The 16,716-nt window shown below is 56.5% G+C and overlaps 7 protein-coding genes across 7 annotated transcripts; 3 read left to right on the forward strand and 4 right to left on the reverse strand.

The window, feature by feature from the left end:
* Positions 1 to 76: 76 nt before the first annotated feature.
* On the reverse strand, positions 77 to 1,164 carry J3D65DRAFT_361550 (uncharacterized protein). Its single transcript, XM_066795641.1, has 2 exons — positions 929 to 1,164; positions 77 to 875 (listed from the first exon to the last, which is right to left on the reverse strand). The coding sequence occupies exons 1-2, from the start codon at positions 1,124 to 1,126 to the stop codon at positions 315 to 317; spliced, it is 759 nt and encodes a 252-aa protein (XP_066655149.1). The 5' UTR covers positions 1,127 to 1,164; the 3' UTR covers positions 77 to 314.
* Positions 1,165 to 1,232: 68 nt separating this feature from the next.
* Positions 1,233 to 3,466, forward strand: J3D65DRAFT_361512 (heat shock protein-like protein 70). Its single transcript, XM_066795640.1, has 4 exons — positions 1,233 to 1,475; positions 1,529 to 1,565; positions 1,634 to 1,760; positions 1,814 to 3,466. The coding sequence occupies exons 1-4, from the start codon at positions 1,389 to 1,391 to the stop codon at positions 3,282 to 3,284; spliced, it is 1,722 nt and encodes a 573-aa protein (XP_066655150.1). The 5' UTR covers positions 1,233 to 1,388; the 3' UTR covers positions 3,285 to 3,466.
* Positions 3,467 to 4,167: 701 nt separating this feature from the next.
* On the reverse strand, positions 4,168 to 5,475 carry J3D65DRAFT_603044 (Alpha/Beta hydrolase protein; the record flags this gene model as incomplete). The annotated part of the gene is made up of 5 exons (XM_066798177.1): positions 4,168 to 4,322; positions 4,406 to 4,517; positions 4,606 to 5,009; positions 5,269 to 5,352; positions 5,421 to 5,475. 5 exons carry the CDS (start codon positions 5,473 to 5,475, stop codon positions 4,168 to 4,170), a joined length of 810 nt encoding a protein of 269 aa, XP_066655151.1.
* A 2,839-nt stretch (positions 5,476 to 8,314) lies between these two features.
* Positions 8,315 to 8,772, reverse strand: J3D65DRAFT_553161 (60S ribosomal protein eL37; the record flags this gene model as incomplete). The annotated part of the gene is made up of 3 exons (XM_066797116.1): positions 8,315 to 8,445; positions 8,550 to 8,621; positions 8,712 to 8,772. Coding segments are annotated over 3 exons (264 nt in total), but the record flags the coding sequence as incomplete, so codon positions are not given.
* Positions 8,773 to 9,145: 373 nt separating this feature from the next.
* J3D65DRAFT_651330 (uncharacterized protein) lies at positions 9,146 to 10,889 on the reverse strand. The gene is made up of 2 exons (XM_066802443.1): positions 10,652 to 10,889; positions 9,146 to 10,600 (listed from the first exon to the last, which is right to left on the reverse strand). Exons 1-2 carry the CDS (start codon positions 10,762 to 10,764, stop codon positions 9,376 to 9,378), a joined length of 1,338 nt encoding a protein of 445 aa, XP_066655153.1. The 5' UTR covers positions 10,765 to 10,889; the 3' UTR covers positions 9,146 to 9,375.
* Positions 10,890 to 10,997: 108 nt separating this feature from the next.
* Positions 10,998 to 12,126, forward strand: J3D65DRAFT_624063 (uncharacterized protein). Its single transcript, XM_066800214.1, has 3 exons — positions 10,998 to 11,218; positions 11,274 to 11,493; positions 11,564 to 12,126. Exons 1-3 carry the CDS (start codon positions 11,009 to 11,011, stop codon positions 11,989 to 11,991), a joined length of 858 nt encoding a protein of 285 aa, XP_066655154.1. The 5' UTR covers positions 10,998 to 11,008; the 3' UTR covers positions 11,992 to 12,126.
* Positions 12,127 to 13,410: 1,284 nt separating this feature from the next.
* Positions 13,411 to 16,647, forward strand: J3D65DRAFT_361717 (fungal-specific transcription factor domain-containing protein). Its single transcript, XM_066795642.1, has 2 exons — positions 13,411 to 13,844; positions 14,062 to 16,647. Exons 1-2 carry the CDS (start codon positions 13,659 to 13,661, stop codon positions 16,432 to 16,434), a joined length of 2,559 nt encoding a protein of 852 aa, XP_066655155.1. The 5' UTR covers positions 13,411 to 13,658; the 3' UTR covers positions 16,435 to 16,647.
* The last annotated feature ends 69 nt before the right edge of the window (positions 16,648 to 16,716 follow it).

The raw sequence follows: 16,716 nt of genomic DNA on the forward strand, positions 1-16,716 counted from the left end.
CTCAGAGACATGTCGTCGTCGGCGCGACGTCATTTGGATGTGGGACGGTGAGGACGTAGTCTGAGACGTGGGGAGGCGAGTTTCAGTCTCTCTTCCTCACGCTTGTTCGTGGTCCGTTCTCGTGGTGTTTTTGAATATGTGATCGCCATCTGGATGCGGACAGATGGCGTGTTGTAACTTGAGTGATAGCTTGTCTGCTCTCTCGCAAAACGCGCATGTACTTTTCCGTACCGAACCCTAGAAGCACCCGACCAACTCCGGCAAATGCACTCGAATGGACCCTCCAACGCCGTCTTCTCTCGGGCAAGGCTTCGCTAGAGCGTCTTCAAGACCTTGGCCACGACGTCGCGCTGGCCGTCGACGCCCAAGCCCTCGCGATCCGCCTCCTGCAGCGCGCGGCCCACGGCCAACACCACCTTGACGCCCTCGTCGCTCTCGACCCACACGCGGCCGTTCCTGCCGACGGCCATCTCGAAGCGGACGCGCTCGGCCAAGGCCTCGAGCACGACGACGCGGCCGGGGCCGCCGTCCTCGGCGGCGGCGTCCTTCTTCGGCGGCGGCATGAGCAGGCGCCGCGCCATGGCCGGGCTGACGTCGAACACCATGCCGCCCTTGAGCGGGCCCAGCCCGTCGGCCTTGCCCGTCGTCGCGCTCAGGCACTCCAGCTCCGGATCCATGTGCTTGGAGGCGGCGGCGACGCGGGCGTAGACGAGGGCGCCGGGCGCCAGGATCGGGCGCGTCTTCTTGGTTGCGTTTTCGAAGGCGAGGTGCGGCAGCGTTGCGCAGGGCGTGTGCGGCGTCAGGGCGCAGTGGTAGGCGTCGGTGCTCGAGTGGTGCACTTGGGCGATGACGAGGTCGTTGGTGTGCGGCATGTACTGCGGATAGTCTTGTCAGACGGGCTGATGGCGTGGAGAGACTGGGGACTCACGCGACCGCTGTTGTATTCAACCCATACGCCGTTCTTCTTGCTGTCGACGTTAAGCGTGCCCGCGACTGTCGCCGTGATGGTCGACGGCGGCGTGTGCCGCACGCCTGGCCCCAGTTTGAGCGGCTTGTCGGCATTCTTGGAGGTTGGAAGCAGTGAAGGAGGGATCTCCTCTCCCGGGAGCACGACTTCGACGGCCATTTTCTTGCCAATGCGCGCTCGACGTTTTGGTTGTCGCAGGTAGCTTTTTCTGTCGGCATGGACCGCCAGTGATGATGTCAGTTTATCCGACGTTCTGCCATGCGGCCGCGGCCAATTTTTAAAACCATTTGCTGGACATCTGCTTCCACAACACCTTTACTCGAGATACACCGCCCCTCCCCCTCTCCCACGCCCCGTCGAGTTGGAGCGTCCTTGATCGACCACCTTCAGTCCTATAATCGGAAACGAGATACCTTTCAAAATGAGCGCGGAAGAGAGTGGTCCGTCCAGGGTTGCCATTGGTATTTCCTTTGGCAACTCGTACAGTTCTATTGCCAGCGTCAATGCTGTACGTCTTTGTCCATATCAGGAGAAAATGGGAGAGGTACTAACTTCATGTAGGAGGGCAAGGCTCAGGTCATCGCCAACGAGGAAGGAGGTCAGTTGATATTCTTAGTCGACCAGCGGTCCGCGCAAAGAATGCCCAGCTAATCAAATCTCTTTCAGACCGTCAAATCCCGACCATCCTCTCCTACGTTGCTGGCGAGGAGTTCCACGGCACCCAGGCCAAGGCACAGTTGATCCGCAACCCCAAGAACACCGTCGCCTACTTTAGAGATTTCCTTGGCCAAGAGTACGGTCCCGTTTCGCCCTCTGTTGCGCCCACAAGGCTAATGAATGCTGCAGCTTCAAGTCGATAGACCCCACCCACAGCCACCAGTCCGCACACCCCAAGGAGCACGAATCCACAATCGCCTTCTCGATCAAGGACACTGAGGAGGACAAGGAGAACACCCGCACCATTTCTGAGATCACCACGAGGCATGTCCGCAGGCTGAAGAACTCGGCCTCCGACTACCTGGGCAAGACCGTCACCGCCGCCGTCGTCACGGTCCCCACCAACTTCACCGAGGCTCAGAAGGAGGCTCTGGTCAAGGCCGCAAAGGACGCCGAGCTTGAGATTTTGCAATTCATCAACGAGCCCACCTCTGCCCTCCTTGCCTACGATGCCAGGCCCGAGGCCGAGGTTTCGGACAAGATTGTCGTTGTCGCAGACTTTGGCGGCACCCGCTCCGACGTTGCCGTCATTGCTTCAAGAGGAGGCATGTACAGCATTCTGGCCACCGTCCACGACTACGAGACCGCCGGCGCGCAGCTCGACCAGGTCCTGATGGACTACTTTGCCAAGGAGTTTATCAAGAAGCACAAGTCGGACCCCCGCCAAAACGAGCGCGGCCTGGCCAAGCTCAAGATGGAGTCTGAGGCTGTCAAGAAGGCGCTCAGCATCGGCCAAACCGCAAACTTTAGCGTTGAGAGCTTGACCGACGGCATCGACTACACTGCCACGGTCAACCGCACCCGCTACGAGCTTCTTGCGAACAAGCACTTTGCCAGCCTCACCCGCCTGGTGACGCACGCCGTCGAGAAGGCCCAGCTCGACGTCCTCGACATTGACGAGGTCATCCTTTCCGGTGGCACTTCGCACACCCCCAAGGTCGCCCGCAGCATCCAGCTCGCATTCCCCAAGAGCACCGTCGTCCAGGCCCCCGCGACCTCGACCGCGGCCATCAACCCCTCCGAGCTGGCTGCCCGTGGCGCCGCCATCCAGGCCTCCCTCATCCAGGAGTTCGACACCGAGGACATTGAGCAGAGCACCCACCCCATGGTCACGCTCACTCCCCACCTCACCAAGGCCATCGGCGTCCTCTGCATCTCCGAGACGACCGAGCACGGCATCTTCAGCCCTCTGGTCGCGGCCGAGACGCCGGTCCCCATCCGCAAGACGGCCGTCATCGGCACTCCCCGCGAGGGCGGCGACGTGCTCGTCAAGATCTGCGAGGGCCTGCGCGAAATCAAGGTCGAGAAGCCCGAGCCCAAGGCCAAGGCGAATGGCGGCGCCGACAAGGACGACGAGGACGACTCGGATCTGGACGACAGCGACGACGAGCCCGAGGAGATCCGCAGCAAGGTGTGGAAGGCGGGCAGCGTGCTGGCCGAGGTGGCGCTCAAGGGCGTCAAGAAGGGCGCCAAGGTCGAGGTGCAGCTCAACATCGGCGCCGACCTGGCCGTCAACGTCGTGGCCCGCGAGGTGGGCGCCAAGGGCGGCGTCAGGGGCAGCATCGAGAAGCCGGCCGTCGTCGAGAACGGCAGCGCATAAGATTTCTTCTTCTCCCTCCTCGTTTCTTTTAGACAAGTAGAACGTCGTTTTGTTTTCTTCTTCCAGAGGTGGACGAGCAGCAGCGTGCGTCTGAACATGGCATTTTGAGTGGCATTCTGATCGATGTGTGTGCGTGTGGGTTGAGTTGAGTTGAGTTGGAAAAGGAAGCAGAACGAGAGGAGAGAGGAGAGAGTGTGTGGGAGACAAAAATCGCAATAAAGGCAAAAGACAGACTCAGAGCCGCAGGATAGGATAGCTTCAATGGTTGGTCACTATTTATGAGAGACTGGCGTTCGAGCGGCGACGGGCTTAGATCTGGACGTAGACATACATTATCCCTTTTTTCGTTCCTTCACCTTGATCATGATTTATCTTTTGCAAGTGTCTTGTGCGGTTTTGGCTTGTAGGTCGTGTCGTGTGGTGATAGTGAAGAAAAACCGCGTGCATGCATGCGTGGGTGCTCGTAATTCCTGCGTCGTAAAAGGTATTTTAGGCATTTGGTTGGATCGCTTGCTGGCTTGATGCTGGCTTTGCTGTGACTTCCATCGATTCCAGATCTTCCCCGGCTGATGTGCCTGCCCTGATGGATAATTAATTTCACCTCTACGCCGGGTGTTGGAAAAGATGACAGCTCAATAGGTCTCCGTCGCAATGGGAGCTGGCTGTTGTCTGTCACTACAGTTGTGCCTATTTGGGTCGCTGGCGTTTGCTATTTCGGCTAGACTCAGGGAAAGTCACTTCTTCTGGCATTCAATGTCCCCCCGTTGCTTGAGCACTGCTGTGATCGAGACAACCGACAGCGGCATCACCACCATCTTAAGGCCATCCTCGCCACGCCTGCCTTCCCTGATGCCTTGAAGAGCTCGGCTCGGCTCGGCGCCGATTAACACACATGCTCCGGCTCGCCGGCGTCCTCCTCGCGCGGGCCCAAGTCGGACCGCAGCGCGCGGTTGAACAGCTCGAGCAGCATCTGGAAGCAGATTCCCGAGATGGCGGGGTCGTAGCGGCCCTTAGAGAGCTCGTCGCGGATGAAGGCGTCTGGTCATTGATTGGGTTAGTCATAGGTACTAGATGCTTGGGAGAGGGCAGGGGATGAGAGGGGAGAGAAAGAGGTGGCATACGCTGCGCCCACTCGGGCTCGTAGAAGCTGAACTTGATGCCCGCGTCGTGCAGCGTCTTGCGGATCAGGTCGCGGCCGGCGGGCGGGACGTGAGTGTCCTTTTTGCCGAAGATCTGGGCGGGGTGGAGACGTAAGCATGTATACCTTTACACACACAGCACACCGCGAGCCTTTGCAGCTTGACAGTCAGACTCTACTCACCATGACCAGCTCGCCCTTGATATCCTTGACTCTCTGCAACGAATCATCGTTCTTGCCCTTGCCCAAACTGCGGCTGTGGATGTCGGTAGCAAAATAGCACACGGCGGCCGACACGCGGCTGTCGAGCGCGCAGCGGTACGCCAGGTGTCCGCCCAGGCACATGCCCGTGGCGCCGACGCGGCCGTTGCTCTGCGGCAGCGAGAGCAGCAGCGACACGGACAGCTCGGCGTCTTCGTCGTACGCTGACACCTCCTTTTCGATCTTCCATGCGTTGCCCGCGTCGGTGCCTGGCCCGTCGTACGCCAGGGGCGCGGGGCCGGTGAATTCGTGGTAGGAGGATGGCGCCGCGACGATGTAGCCGTGCGACGCGATTTGACGGGCGAAGCGTTGGACGGGTCCAGTCACTGGTGAGGTGCTGGGTTAGAGAGTGTTTTGATGGAGATGGTGTGACTGTGTAGTAAAGAAAAGGACAGAAAATAAGACATGAACTAGCTGGTCGAAGGTATCGAGAGTACTGATGGCCCTTCATTTCTTGAGTTTCCCCCGCCAAAGAAAACGAGAATGGGAGATGCTAATGAAAAGAGATGGAAGGACTTTTCCAGAAAAACACAAAAAGGAATGAGGCGGAGCTGCTCCATAGAACAACCCAACCAAATCATTTACCTTGGTAGATCTCACTGAACACGACAACACCCGGAAACTTGGCCTTGGGGTAGCCAGGCACAACAGGCTTGAACAAGAAGACGCCTACAAAAAGCACTCAGCACGTCTGATCTCTCTCACAAAGCGGCAGCTGCGGGCGGGCGGGGTCATACGCATGTCTCCACCGGCCTTGGTGGGCACATCTTGGTGGCTTTCTTCAATGAGCATTTTGCTGTACAGTCGGAGAGTTGGGCGTAATGCTGGTCTTCTCTCTTTGGTTGTGCTGTTGTGCGGAGGTTGGTCTGTCGTTGCTGCGTCGTCATTTATTTGGCCCGACGTCCACCGAGGCCGGCGGCCACGACTTTTGGCGTCGTGACTGCTGCCCGCATCGTCATCAGCCTCAAAGATTTATCTGAATCTGCCGTGCTCGGTGTTGAAAGACATGTGACTGCTTGAGTCTGGTCGTAGTGATTAGTGACAGCTCCTCAAGCGCATCTGAGGTAGTGGAGGATAATCCCCTGGCCACAACTACGGCAGTTGACTATTATTGTGTTTGGCGTGAGCTTAGAAGTCGCATTTCTTTCAACACCAATTGTACTGCGATTAGTTGCGATATGATTGCATTGACTCAAAGACTCTTTCCTTCTATTGCGTTAAAAATTTGTAGGGAGAGAGTGTCTTAGCGGGGCTCACCTGAGTATCTGTTTCTCGTTTCTCTTCTTACTTCCGAAAAAAGCCAATTGAAGAAATCGACACAGATATATTCTGTTTCCCCAAGATTATTTGCAACAAAAGACTATGTTCAAAGACTTTGACACGTTTTACTGTTTATAATTATTATGAACAACTAATTGATGTCAATGCAAGCACGCAGGTATTTAGGGCCGTTTCATCTTCGAGAACCGACACATCCTGCCGTGAAGAGGGTGTTACATCCAAACGTTCGACTTTCATCCACAACAGACCAGAGCCCAGGGAGGGGAAATCATCAAAGGGCCAGCGCGATAGTATCAAGTAAATCAAGCGTCTCGAGATTCAAATTGAGCATATGCTACGAAGATTCCTCCGGCACATGCGCAACTGACGTCTATTAACCCTAACAGGCACCCTCTTCCTCGCGAAATCTTCCTGCGCCGCATTTCACTTCGCGCGCAACTCCACAAGCCTCTAAACAGAAATCTCTGGCGAAAGCATCATCCATGTCCTTTCCAACAGCGACTATGTACTGGCATGAATCTGACCAAGCACGCCAAGAATACATGTACTTGTCGACGAATTTGGTGCGGATTGGCGGTTGGGTTTGGCTCATACTGTGATACCTGCTGCTTAGGATGCGGTCGCCTGTTGAACTTATGGTTGAATGGCATCGCTGGCCCCATTTTCGTTGAAGGGATAGACCGGGGAGCCTATTCCTCTTGTTGCGTAGGTATGTGCTGAGGCTCGAAATCGAGTCGCTCGAAGCGATGCTCGTCTTCCAACGATACTGTGGTCAGCTTGGGATGCCGTGGTTCGTCGGCCGCGTCATAGAGACCGCGCGTGCTCTTCATGCCGGCTGGAATTTATGCGTGGAGGCTCGGGAACGAGGTCCTCCAGATAATGCTCGTCTTCGGGTAACATTCGAGTCTGCTGTGGGTGAAGCGCGATGAGGTCAGATCGTGGGTCGAAAACGAGTTGCCTCAAACGACGCTCATCTTGGGGTGACGTTCTACTCTGCCGATGCTCCGGTATGGTGAGGCTAGGTCGAGGCTCAAAAACAATCATCTCCTGCCAACGTGCTTCTTCAGGTGACAGAGTGGGCTGCTCTTTTTCGGGTATCATGGTTCTTCCTCCAACTTGTGATACAATGGGTTGCCGAGGGGTGTGGCTGCAGTTGATTTTTGTTGGAATCCTGGTAATTGGGACACTTTCTGGGGCGGCAGAGCAACAGTCGACTCGTCTAATGAGACTCCTGTAGATGCTGATGGGAGCAAGGAGTCTTCTTCTGGAGGCAGCTGGTTCCCGGAGTACACTGTTGCGTTGATGCCATGTATACCTTGTCTTGAATGTGGCTGTTTTGTAGTCGGTGGGCGTTATAATGATGGATGGGAGCGCTACAAACACTTACCGCGTCGTCAAAGCCTTTCGGATTGTTGCATGGAACCAATGGGGAGACCAGCTCTAGAGTTTCGAGGCGGGCACAAAGAGAGTTAAGAGGGAGTTTGTTGCTGTCAAAGGAATGCGGACTTGAAGAAAAGAGTGAAGTTGATTTGAGACATCTTACCTACAAATATGTACACCCGCTTTAGCAAGGATGTCAGCATCGCTCTCACGGTTCAATAATCTCACAGTTCCATAGGCAGGCAAGGCAAGGGAGGCTGTAACGCGTGGCGGAAGTCAAATGCCTCTGGAAATCGCGTATATGCTCACGAGTGCTGCAACCCACAACTTATGCTGACAATGGAGCTGGACAGGTAGACCACGTCTTAAGCGCAAGTTTCCAGCGGTCCGGAGCAACGGGATTCAAGAAGGTAACACCCGTGTCGTCATACAGTAGACAGGATACAACTGGTGGCGCATTGTGTACCCTCGAAGCACAAGTATAGATCGGTCGGACTCGGTTTCGATTGATTGGCATGGAGCCTATGGCTGGTTAAACAGGTGATTCTGCGGCTTGATCCAGGATTGAAGTCGAAACAGGCGCAAGCCGGACGTGACGAGATCGAAAGACGAATGCGGGCGCGGACCTTCTGATATGAGTGTATTTGACCGTCAAAGGTGGTATCTCGCTCTCTATTCTCTTCAACGAATCCTTGACCGAGGGCTGCATGGCTTTTGACGCGGAGGAGCAATTCCATTGGGCAAGTTCTCTGATCTCTGAATCCCATCACATTTTTGAGAATCAAGTCCTCTGGACGTTTCCATAAAGCCCAGAAAAGAAGCAAGCAGCATGACGAATGCCCGCCCAGAAAATGCTCCGATTTGTGAGTTATAACCCTGTTGTTTCACAAATCCATCGCGCCTTTTGGTAATCCACCGTTGAACTCTCGTCCGCCTACGACACCATCATCCCGAAGACCGAAGAGGAAATTTACGCCTTGGTCTGGCGCTTGGCGACACCGGTCTGGAAGTTGTTGCTGGCGCGGCGGGGGAGGTTCTTCATGTACCTCATGCGGCCGGAACCGGTGGTGTGCCTTCTCTTGGCCTTCTCGCCCCAGTTGACTGCATCGACCTAGTCAGTGATGTTCTCGAAAAAAAGGGCTCTGATTGCGAATATCGTTCCGGGGATGTTCGAATGGGTCGGGGTGATCGAAGGGCAAACGTACAGCCACGGGTCTTGGCCGCGGGGTAACCGCAGGAAGCGCAGGTGTGCTTCTGGATGTGGAGAGAGCGGCGACCTGAAAATCGCTCCTGTTAGTCCTTGTCCTCAATCCCACTCGCTCGCGTCCTCCACCGAGCCTGTCGTTGATTCCTGGGACGGTACTAACCGCAACGCCTGCAGAGGGTGTGCGTCTTGTTGTGGCGCTTGCCGAAGCTGGAGGTACCCTTCGCTGTTTAGGCCGTCAGTCTCGTGGATTGCGATCGTGGTGGTTGGCGCGCAGCGGCGGACGGCGACATACTCATTTTGAATTAGGGACTGTACGAGCGACTGTCAGTAAATTTCGGCGAATGCGAGAGAGCGACAGGGCTGCTGACCGTTGGTGTTGGCTGTCGTAGCTTCGAGGTGTCGTCGGTGGTGTCGTCCCGGCGGATCACGAAGGCGAAGCGAAAATGCCGACCTGGAGTGTGTCCGCCGGCCTCGCTAAAAAAAAGTAGTCACGTGACTCCCGTCGACTCCTCCGCTCTCTGGATGCACCCCCTTCCCGTCAACACCTCAAAACCTGATAAAAATTGAAGAGATCATTCAAAGCTTAAAAGCGAGGTTCCATTGCACAACCTGAAAGCGTCGCGTTGACCGTCTATTTCCGTGCCGATTCCGTCCACGAGTCACCTGTCTTGGACTACCTCCTTCACTGATCATGCACAAAGTGGCAATATATTTTGTTTCCATTAAAACCCCTAGCTATGCGTCGATGCAAATACCGCTACCGCTAGCAATCTGCGTATGCATGCTTTCGCAGTCTCATCCAAAACCAGCTCAGGCGCAAACAATCAGGTCCCCTTGAGCCTACCCCATTCGGCCTTTAGATCAACAAATCCATCCTCTCCTATCACCTTGCCTCTATCCCATTCCCTTGCCTCGCCCTTCTTTCTCCATCTGACGTCTTCCTCTGACTTCTCCTTTCCGCTGGCCCACTTTTCAATCTCCTCGTCAGTGAATCCTGCAGCCTTGAGCCTCTCTGCGCCTTGCTGCTTCCACTTTTGCCTGTCACGGAGAGCTTCCAGCGCCATGTCCCAGTCGTCTTCTTCCTCCGAGTCAACACGGACATCTTGTGAAGGATCGTAATCTGCCGCAAAGTGTTTGTCGATGGTATTGTTGAAATTGGTAGCGCCGCGGCCGCGTGGTCGAGAGGCTGCTTGCTCAAGAGAAGGCGGCATAGGCCCCAAGATCTCTTCCAAGGGATCGGTGTCAGAATCATCATGGTCGTCGCCGTGGGTAATGCGGCTCTTTGTTGGTAGTGCCCGGCTCCTCCTGCCATCGGTAGCATTGTACGCGCGAGTCGAGGATACTGATGAGGAACGTCGCTTCCGCCGCGATTCGTGCCGATTCTTAGATCTACTCCGCGACCTGTCGGGCGAGTATGACCTTGGCCGTTTTCTTCTACGCGTATCGTCATCGCGACGTCGTCTCCGGTCCTCTGAATGATCTTCTCTCCGCCTTGACTTGTGTCGCCGCTCCCTGCTGCTCTCGACTGAGGTACTTCTTTGCCTTTCTCGTCGGCTACGTTCAGTGCGATGGCGGCGTTCACCATCCTGCCCTTCAGAGAGACTTCTATCGCGATCTCTATGGCTCTTTCGATGATGTCGTGACCGTCGCTCGCTGTCTGCGTCCTCGGCGTCGAAATCGTGGTGCTTGCGCCGCTCTCCACGACTGTCTCGGTCTCGTGTAGATTCGTACTTTGAACTGTGTGAGCTTCTTTCGGCATCGTGTCGTCTCTTTGAAGTCCCGTCTCTTTGCGTGTCATCGTCACTCGCGTCTACTCGTTGCCTTTTGGAGGGCCGTTCTTGTCGTCCCCGTCTGCTCTTCTCTGCCTCCCGTAAATCTTTTCCTAGAATTGACTTGGCATCTCTGGGTGCTCTCTTGTTCTTGAGCGACGTCAACCTCGCCTTGGCCTCAGCTTCTTCCTTGGCCAGAAGCGCTGCATTGTGGCTGTCCGTTTCTCGAAGGATGTTTCGTAAAAAGCGTGTATTAGGCTTCGGAGCTTTGCTTGTAGGCCTAGGAAAGATTAGTTTCAACTGGCAAGTTGAAGGGCCGCACGAGACAGACCTTTTGGGTAGTACAGCTTCAAGCCCTACAGCCTCGTAGCGGTTGGAGCTTGCCTTTGCATCCTTCTTGAGCAGCTCGGCAACATAGTCGTCGGTCGGGTCGTCTGCAGGCATTTTGCGGCAAGATCCTCAAAGATCCAGTGCTGCTCCGCCAGAGTAAAGGAGCTGGCGAGGGCGAAGCGCCATTTGATGATCAGAAACGCGGAGAGAAAGCGGATGGCTGCAGCGACCATCGACGGGCACTCGGGGCAGGCGCTGAGCATGACGTGGGGGCAAGGGTCGCCCGAAGAAATCCCGCGCGGCGCCTTTGTCGTCGGCGAAACCAGAAGTAAACAAAGCATTCATCACTGCAAGCGACATGGCAACCACCCCAGAAGCCGCGATCGAGCGGCTCCAGGAGCTACAGAAGAACCAGAAAATCTCGATCATCGAATTGAGCGACGACTTTGGACCAAAACCGTCTAGCAATGGAACCAAGCGCAACTCTACGGGCTCAGACGCGTCCGCCGAGGATGCGGAGCAGGCTACGTCGCCAGCGACTCTGCAGGCAGATTTGATACACTACAAGGTACTGCGCTTGACTTGATGGAATGACCCAGAAGGAAAGCTCATTGTCCTAACAGGAACTGTTCTCGAAACTCCGCTTTAGCTATGTCGAGCAAACCACCAAAGAGAAATTCCTCACAGCCCTCACGATCGACCCGCCGCAATTCGTCGAGCCGCAAGAAAATCTTGAATTGGAAGCCCAACTAGTCGAAGTAAAAGCCAGCCTCAAGGCGCAAAAACTCCAGGTCGCGGACATGCTCGCCCAGCTCGAGCGCCGCGGCCGCGAACTCAGCCAACGTGAGTCCGCCACGGCCAAGTTTGGGGGATTTTCCTAGCGTGGACGTTTGCGCTGAGTGCAAGTATACAGGCTATGAATCAATACAGCTCCGCACGACTGAGCTCTCTTCTCTTCCCTCCCAAATCTCCGACCTCGACGCCACCATCTCCTCATTACGCGAAAGCTCTGCTCCCGACCCTGCGAATCCATCCCTCTCTATGCCGCTTCCTGAGACCCTGCAAGCCTTACAAGCACGAGAAGCAGAAGAGGCAGCTCTTGACAAACAATTGGCCTCCCTACAGGCAGCGGTGCCGCGCAAGACGCGCGAGTTGGAGAGGTTAGAGGCTGAACTCAAACCGCTGGAGATGCAGCGGAATGGGACAGTGGCAGCGGCGAAAGAGGCGCAGCGGCGAAGGGAAGAAGGCGAGGCAGGCATGGGCGACGACTTGGAGGAGAGAGGGAGATGGTTGACGGCAGTGGAGCAGGGCTTGAGGGGCATGTTGGAGGTGGAGAAGTAAGCTACAGCCACATTCTAGGGATTTTCGGGCGTTTGGGTTGGGCATATGGGAGCCCGGGGGCTGGTCTCTTTTGGCTTTGAATGATACCATGGGTAGGCTAAGTTCTCCAATTCGTAGTAGGAATATGATTTCGTGTATTACGAGAAAGCATCCCTTCACCGCTTGCGCAATTCAGGACCAACGTCGAATCCGTCAAACTCCCTGTGCCTCGAATTCGACATGGTGACAATCTGTCTCCCAATTGTTCGGAGAACCACACATCTTAAACAGCTATTCTGGCAGGACAGAGACAATTCACTCTCATGCGACAAACTCTAAGACATAGCGACAATCCAATCGTTAAACCCGCCAGTGAGTAGAGACTCCGTTCTAGGTGTGCGATCAAGCCTCGCAAAAGGTCAGCAGGAAAATGCGACCTCAATGCTTCGACAATTGCTTGACATGCTTAGTCCCTTGATCCCTTGATCCCCAAGCTCTCCACACTATTTCCTCCTTCCAACACACACGACTCGGTGCTAAGCTCTACCTGCTCCGTGCTGCCCTGGCCAATTGGCAACCACAGCGGCCGCGTAGATCGTTGCAAGACGCACGACATCCATGGCAGTACCGCCGCCAGCCGTCGATGCTATGACGTAACAGCATCTACAATTCGACGTGCTGGCACAAAGGCGTTTGGTCGCGTGCTGCTACCTGTTGCTATAACTGCTTGCTTCCCCGCACCTCAGTTCCATCTCATCTGCATCTATGTTGCCCCTCGTATTTGACGGGTGTTTCCATATATGCTCCGCACGGAAGAGGAAATTGCTGAGATGCGTCGTCTGCACCGCAATTCTGCACTGCCGTGGTTTTACGATGGGGAGGTTGACTGCAGACCCTTATCGGCATAGCCATCTCCACAAAACTTTAATGTGACCGACTGGGTGGTCGGAAGGAGGGAGACGTCAAGGACGGTTGGTGGTGGGCCACTCAGGTACCCCGGGCCGGCGCGCGGCTGTCTTATCTATGGCGAACCACGACGTCTGCCGGGCTCGCTATTACAACCACCACGCTCATCAGCGCCCGTCATGGCAGGGCGTGCCGTGCGTATCCAGTGTCGACTACCCTGATTCTGGCTGGGCTGGCCGGGCCAGTCATCAGCCCGCTGTAGATAATAATGCGCTGCCTGAGTAGTTGGCTGGCCTGCTTTTCCTTGACCGACTATCGCCTGGCGGCGTATCTACTAGTCAACCACACACGGGCTTTTGCAGACCCTAACTACGTCTGTCATCTTCTCTTTCTTCTTTCATATGCTTGTCTTTTTCCATCTCTATATCCGTCTACCGACCTATCCAAGCGGCTGGGTGACACGTGCGACGCAACTCTATACGCTCGACGAACGTGTGTTGGGAGAATCCTGGCACAAGAAGAAGGAGGAACAAGACGCCGCCGATTCGATAAGACGGGTCTGTCATCGTCCGGAAAACGACGCCAACGCTGTACCGCTGCGGTCGATCCCGGATCATATCGACAGTCACGTCGCGTCGCGTCGCGTCCATCCACAGCCATCGATCTACCCCTCTCGCTTATCCTCGTCCATCCTTCTCTTTCGACGACTTACTCGTTATTAAGCAAGCATACCTACTTTGGTAGCAAGCCCGTCGACCTAGACAACAGCGACAGCCATCAACATGGCGCGCACTGCGACCAAGGCGGCAAAGATGGGCGTGGGCGTCATAGCTTCGACCCAGCCTGCCATTACTGTCGATGTGACGACGGCGACGGCGGCTTCGACACCAAGTGGCGGTAGCGGCAGGGAGAATCCGCGCAAGAGGCCAAAGAGCAAGAATGGATGCCAGCGGTGCAAGCTTAAGAGGGTAAGTGAATGAGTGCGTGAATGAGCTGCACAGACAACGCATTGGTGTTGGCGGAAGGGATAAGTCATGAGCAAAGGCAGCAACTTGGAAGCGTCCAGAACATCTTCCACAGTCCTTCGGCTCCCACTTCAACTTCTGCCCTTACCTCCGTCACATTCTCCGTCGTCGACATCTCTGAGTTCCCCTCTGACTATCGGCTCTCCGAGCACACAAACAGCTCAAATGCGACGAGACCAAGCCTTCGTGCCGCAACTGCGTCGCCCGCCACATCGACTGCCCCGGCTACGGCAAGCTGCTCAAGTGGTGCGACAAGTACCAGTCCTACCTGTCTGGCGAACGGCCTGGCAGGAGCCAGGGCCAGGCTGGCCAGAGGCAGGCTGCCAAGCGAAGAGCTGCATCGCGGGCCTCGCCGCTTCCAACGACGACTACAAAGAGAAAGGACGGCGCTGCTGGGAGTAGTGATCAGACCCGAAGGGACGGAGGCCGAGCCAATGATACAGCTGATGATCCTCACGCTCATCGCAGAGAAAGCGATGAGCAGCCTCAGAGAGCAGCATGTGGAACGGCGCGGCGGAGAGAGGAGGATGCAGGCAACGGGGAAGGGGAGGATGCGGGTTTGGCTGGATGGGATCAGGCGGTGGGAAACCACTTGAGAAGAGTCGTCGAGTGCGTTGCACCACTTGAACGCGAGGCGAGCAAAACCCACCGAAGGCAGGATGATGAGAGACCAACCGTTGAAGAGGTGGATCCCGGGCCCGCTGACTTGCAACGCGGAGACGTGGAATTGGACGCTGGGTCGCCGCCCATTGATCCGGATTTGCTGGACATTGAGTTCGATGATCCCGGACTCGCCTATCTCGACCCCCCTGAAATGGGATTTCAAACTCCGGGGACCAGTGCGGAAAGCACGGAAGAGCACGGGGACATTGAAGAGATACCTATGACGACGCATCCAGAGAACGTCTTGGACTTTAACGACCCAGCAGAAAATTTCCTACAAACCTTCTACGCGAGAGCCAACAACGCCCCCAGCTCTTCACTGGCCGATCCAGCGACAAAGCTAGTCACTTACTACTTCAGCAACGTCTGTCCACTATACTCGGCCTTCGACTCGGCGTTAAACCCGTTCAGGAGCGCCGTGGGCCAGATATGGGACAGCAGTCCATCAGTGTACTATGCCATCCAGTCCATGGCGGCGGCGCAACTGGCCAACTTCTACCCGGAAATGATCTTTACTGGCTTGGATATGCAGCGCAAGGCATACCGCTGTCTTCAGGACGAAATGCAGCTGGTCACGGCCGGATGCCAGAGCAGTGACCGAGCCCTGCTCACGCTGCTGCTTCTGGGACCATCAGCAGCATGGCACGACAGCAGCGACCTGGGCCTCTCGCACCTTGCCGCCGCCAGGGCCCTCATATACCCCCGACTCATTGCCCCAGTACCCCCTGGAAACAACCTCCTGCGCCGACGCAACCAATTCTTCGAAGAGGCGTTGATATACTGGGAGATGCTCATCGGCTTCGTCGAACCCGAGTCCACCTCGTCGTCCAACATTGGCCCCCTGGGTCTCGCCTCCTCGTTCCTCAACGGCAACAGCGACAGCCCCGTCGCGCAGGCCAGCAAGCTGCTCCCGCACCCCTGGACCGGCATCGCGCCCAAGGTGCAAACCATCTTCGCCGAAGTGGGCCGGCTGATCCGGCAAGAGCGGCTCTCCAAATCGCGTTACGGCGGCGCCAACGACTCATCGACATCATCTCTTTTCGACTTCGGCAGCAGCAGACCCCCGGGTCCAGCGTCGTCTTTCCGCACCGGCCGCGCGAAAGATGAGGCGGACAATCTGGCCTGGGCGACGGTGCTCGAGGGTCACTTGCTGTCCGCTTCGCTCCCGACGACCGACGACCTGATTGACCCCGGCGACGCCAACACCACGCGCGCCGACTTTGTCGCCGTCGGCGAGGCGTACCGCTGCGCTGGGTTGCTGGAGCTGTATCGCGTTTTCCCGCCGCTGCTGCGCAAGCGGCTGGGCACTGCGAAGCAGACGCCGTCGTCGTCGTCGGCGGCGGCGACTACTGCTCCTCCTGAGCATCACACCCAAGACAACGACGGCGATGACGAGGACTGGGCCTCAGACGCGCGCGCCTGGTGGCACAGCTCGCTCGGCACCAACGGGCAGCCAACAGCATCGACGACCACTCGCAGCACGACATCGACGACGACCAACGAGCGCAGCTTCCTCAACAGCCTCGCGCTGCACATCCTCTCCATCCTCTCCTCGCTCCCGCACAGCTCGGGCACCATGTCCACCCAACCCATCCTGCTCGTCGCCGCGGCCTCGGAGCTACGCTACGCGGCGTCGGCGCTCGACTACTGGGACTTTGACGACGAGGCGGCCAACGACGCGGGCGGCGCGGCGGCGGTGCGGCGCGCGCGCGCGTTTGTCGTCGAGCGCTTGACTGAGTTCAAGCGGCGCTTGCCGCGGCGCCCGTTGGAGCGCATGATGGAGCTCGTGCAGGAGGTGTGGCGGAGGGGCGGCGATGCGTTTTGGGTTGATGTTATGGTGGAGATGGGGTGGCAGACGGTTATGGGGTGATTTAGTGGTGGTGCTACTGTACTTGTGTTGTGTTGGTTGGAATGCGGAGCGTAGGCGAGCAGGTAATGTGCGTGGGTTGAGTTGGGTTGAACAACTCGACAACCTACAAGATGGCAGGTGAGAGGAATAGGAGAAGTCCATAGACACCATGAGCATTCAATGGTTGTGAGCCTCAAATTCTACTACCACGCTCCGTCACCCCCTCACCTGCCACCGACCACCTACCATCTACCTACTCAACTACATACAAATACTGTGATCCCCAAACCACTACTACCCTCC

Source organism: Phyllosticta citribraziliensis, assembly GCF_038025025.1.
Source record: "Phyllosticta citribraziliensis strain CPC 17464 chromosome Unknown J3D65scaffold_6, whole genome shotgun sequence".
NCBI classification, from domain to species: Eukaryota; Fungi; Ascomycota; class Dothideomycetes; order Botryosphaeriales; family Phyllostictaceae; genus Phyllosticta; species Phyllosticta citribraziliensis.

Bases quoted from the DNA above. Each gene is read 5' to 3' on its own strand.
- J3D65DRAFT_361550 (XM_066795641.1), bottom strand. From the start codon at position 1,126: ATGGCCGTCGAAGTCGTGCTCCCGGGAGAGGAGATCCCTCCTTCACTG. The intron at 876-928 runs GTGAGTCCCCAG...GACTATCCGCAG, and splicing joins TTGAATACAACAGCGGTCGC to TACATGCCGCACACCAACGA.
- J3D65DRAFT_361512 (XM_066795640.1), top strand. From the start codon at position 1,389: ATGAGCGCGGAAGAGAGTGGTCCGTCCAGGGTTGCCATTGGTATTTCC. The intron at 1,566-1,633 runs GTCAGTTGATAT...AATCTCTTTCAG, and splicing joins CATCGCCAACGAGGAAGGAG to ACCGTCAAATCCCGACCATC. The intron at 1,761-1,813 runs GTACGGTCCCGT...TGAATGCTGCAG, and splicing joins AGAGATTTCCTTGGCCAAGA to CTTCAAGTCGATAGACCCCA.
- J3D65DRAFT_651330 (XM_066802443.1), bottom strand. From the start codon at position 10,764: ATGCCTGCAGACGACCCGACCGACGACTATGTTGCCGAGCTGCTCAAG. The intron at 10,601-10,651 runs GTCTGTCTCGTG...AATCTTTCCTAG, and splicing joins GAAGCTGTACTACCCAAAAG to GCCTACAAGCAAAGCTCCGA.
- J3D65DRAFT_624063 (XM_066800214.1), top strand. From the start codon at position 11,009: ATGGCAACCACCCCAGAAGCCGCGATCGAGCGGCTCCAGGAGCTACAG. The intron at 11,219-11,273 runs GTACTGCGCTTG...TTGTCCTAACAG, and splicing joins CAGATTTGATACACTACAAG to GAACTGTTCTCGAAACTCCG. The intron at 11,494-11,563 runs GTGAGTCCGCCA...GCAAGTATACAG, and splicing joins CGGCCGCGAACTCAGCCAAC to GCTATGAATCAATACAGCTC.
- J3D65DRAFT_361717 (XM_066795642.1), top strand. From the start codon at position 13,659: ATGGCGCGCACTGCGACCAAGGCGGCAAAGATGGGCGTGGGCGTCATA. The intron at 13,845-14,061 runs GTAAGTGAATGA...GCACACAAACAG, and splicing joins AGCGGTGCAAGCTTAAGAGG to CTCAAATGCGACGAGACCAA.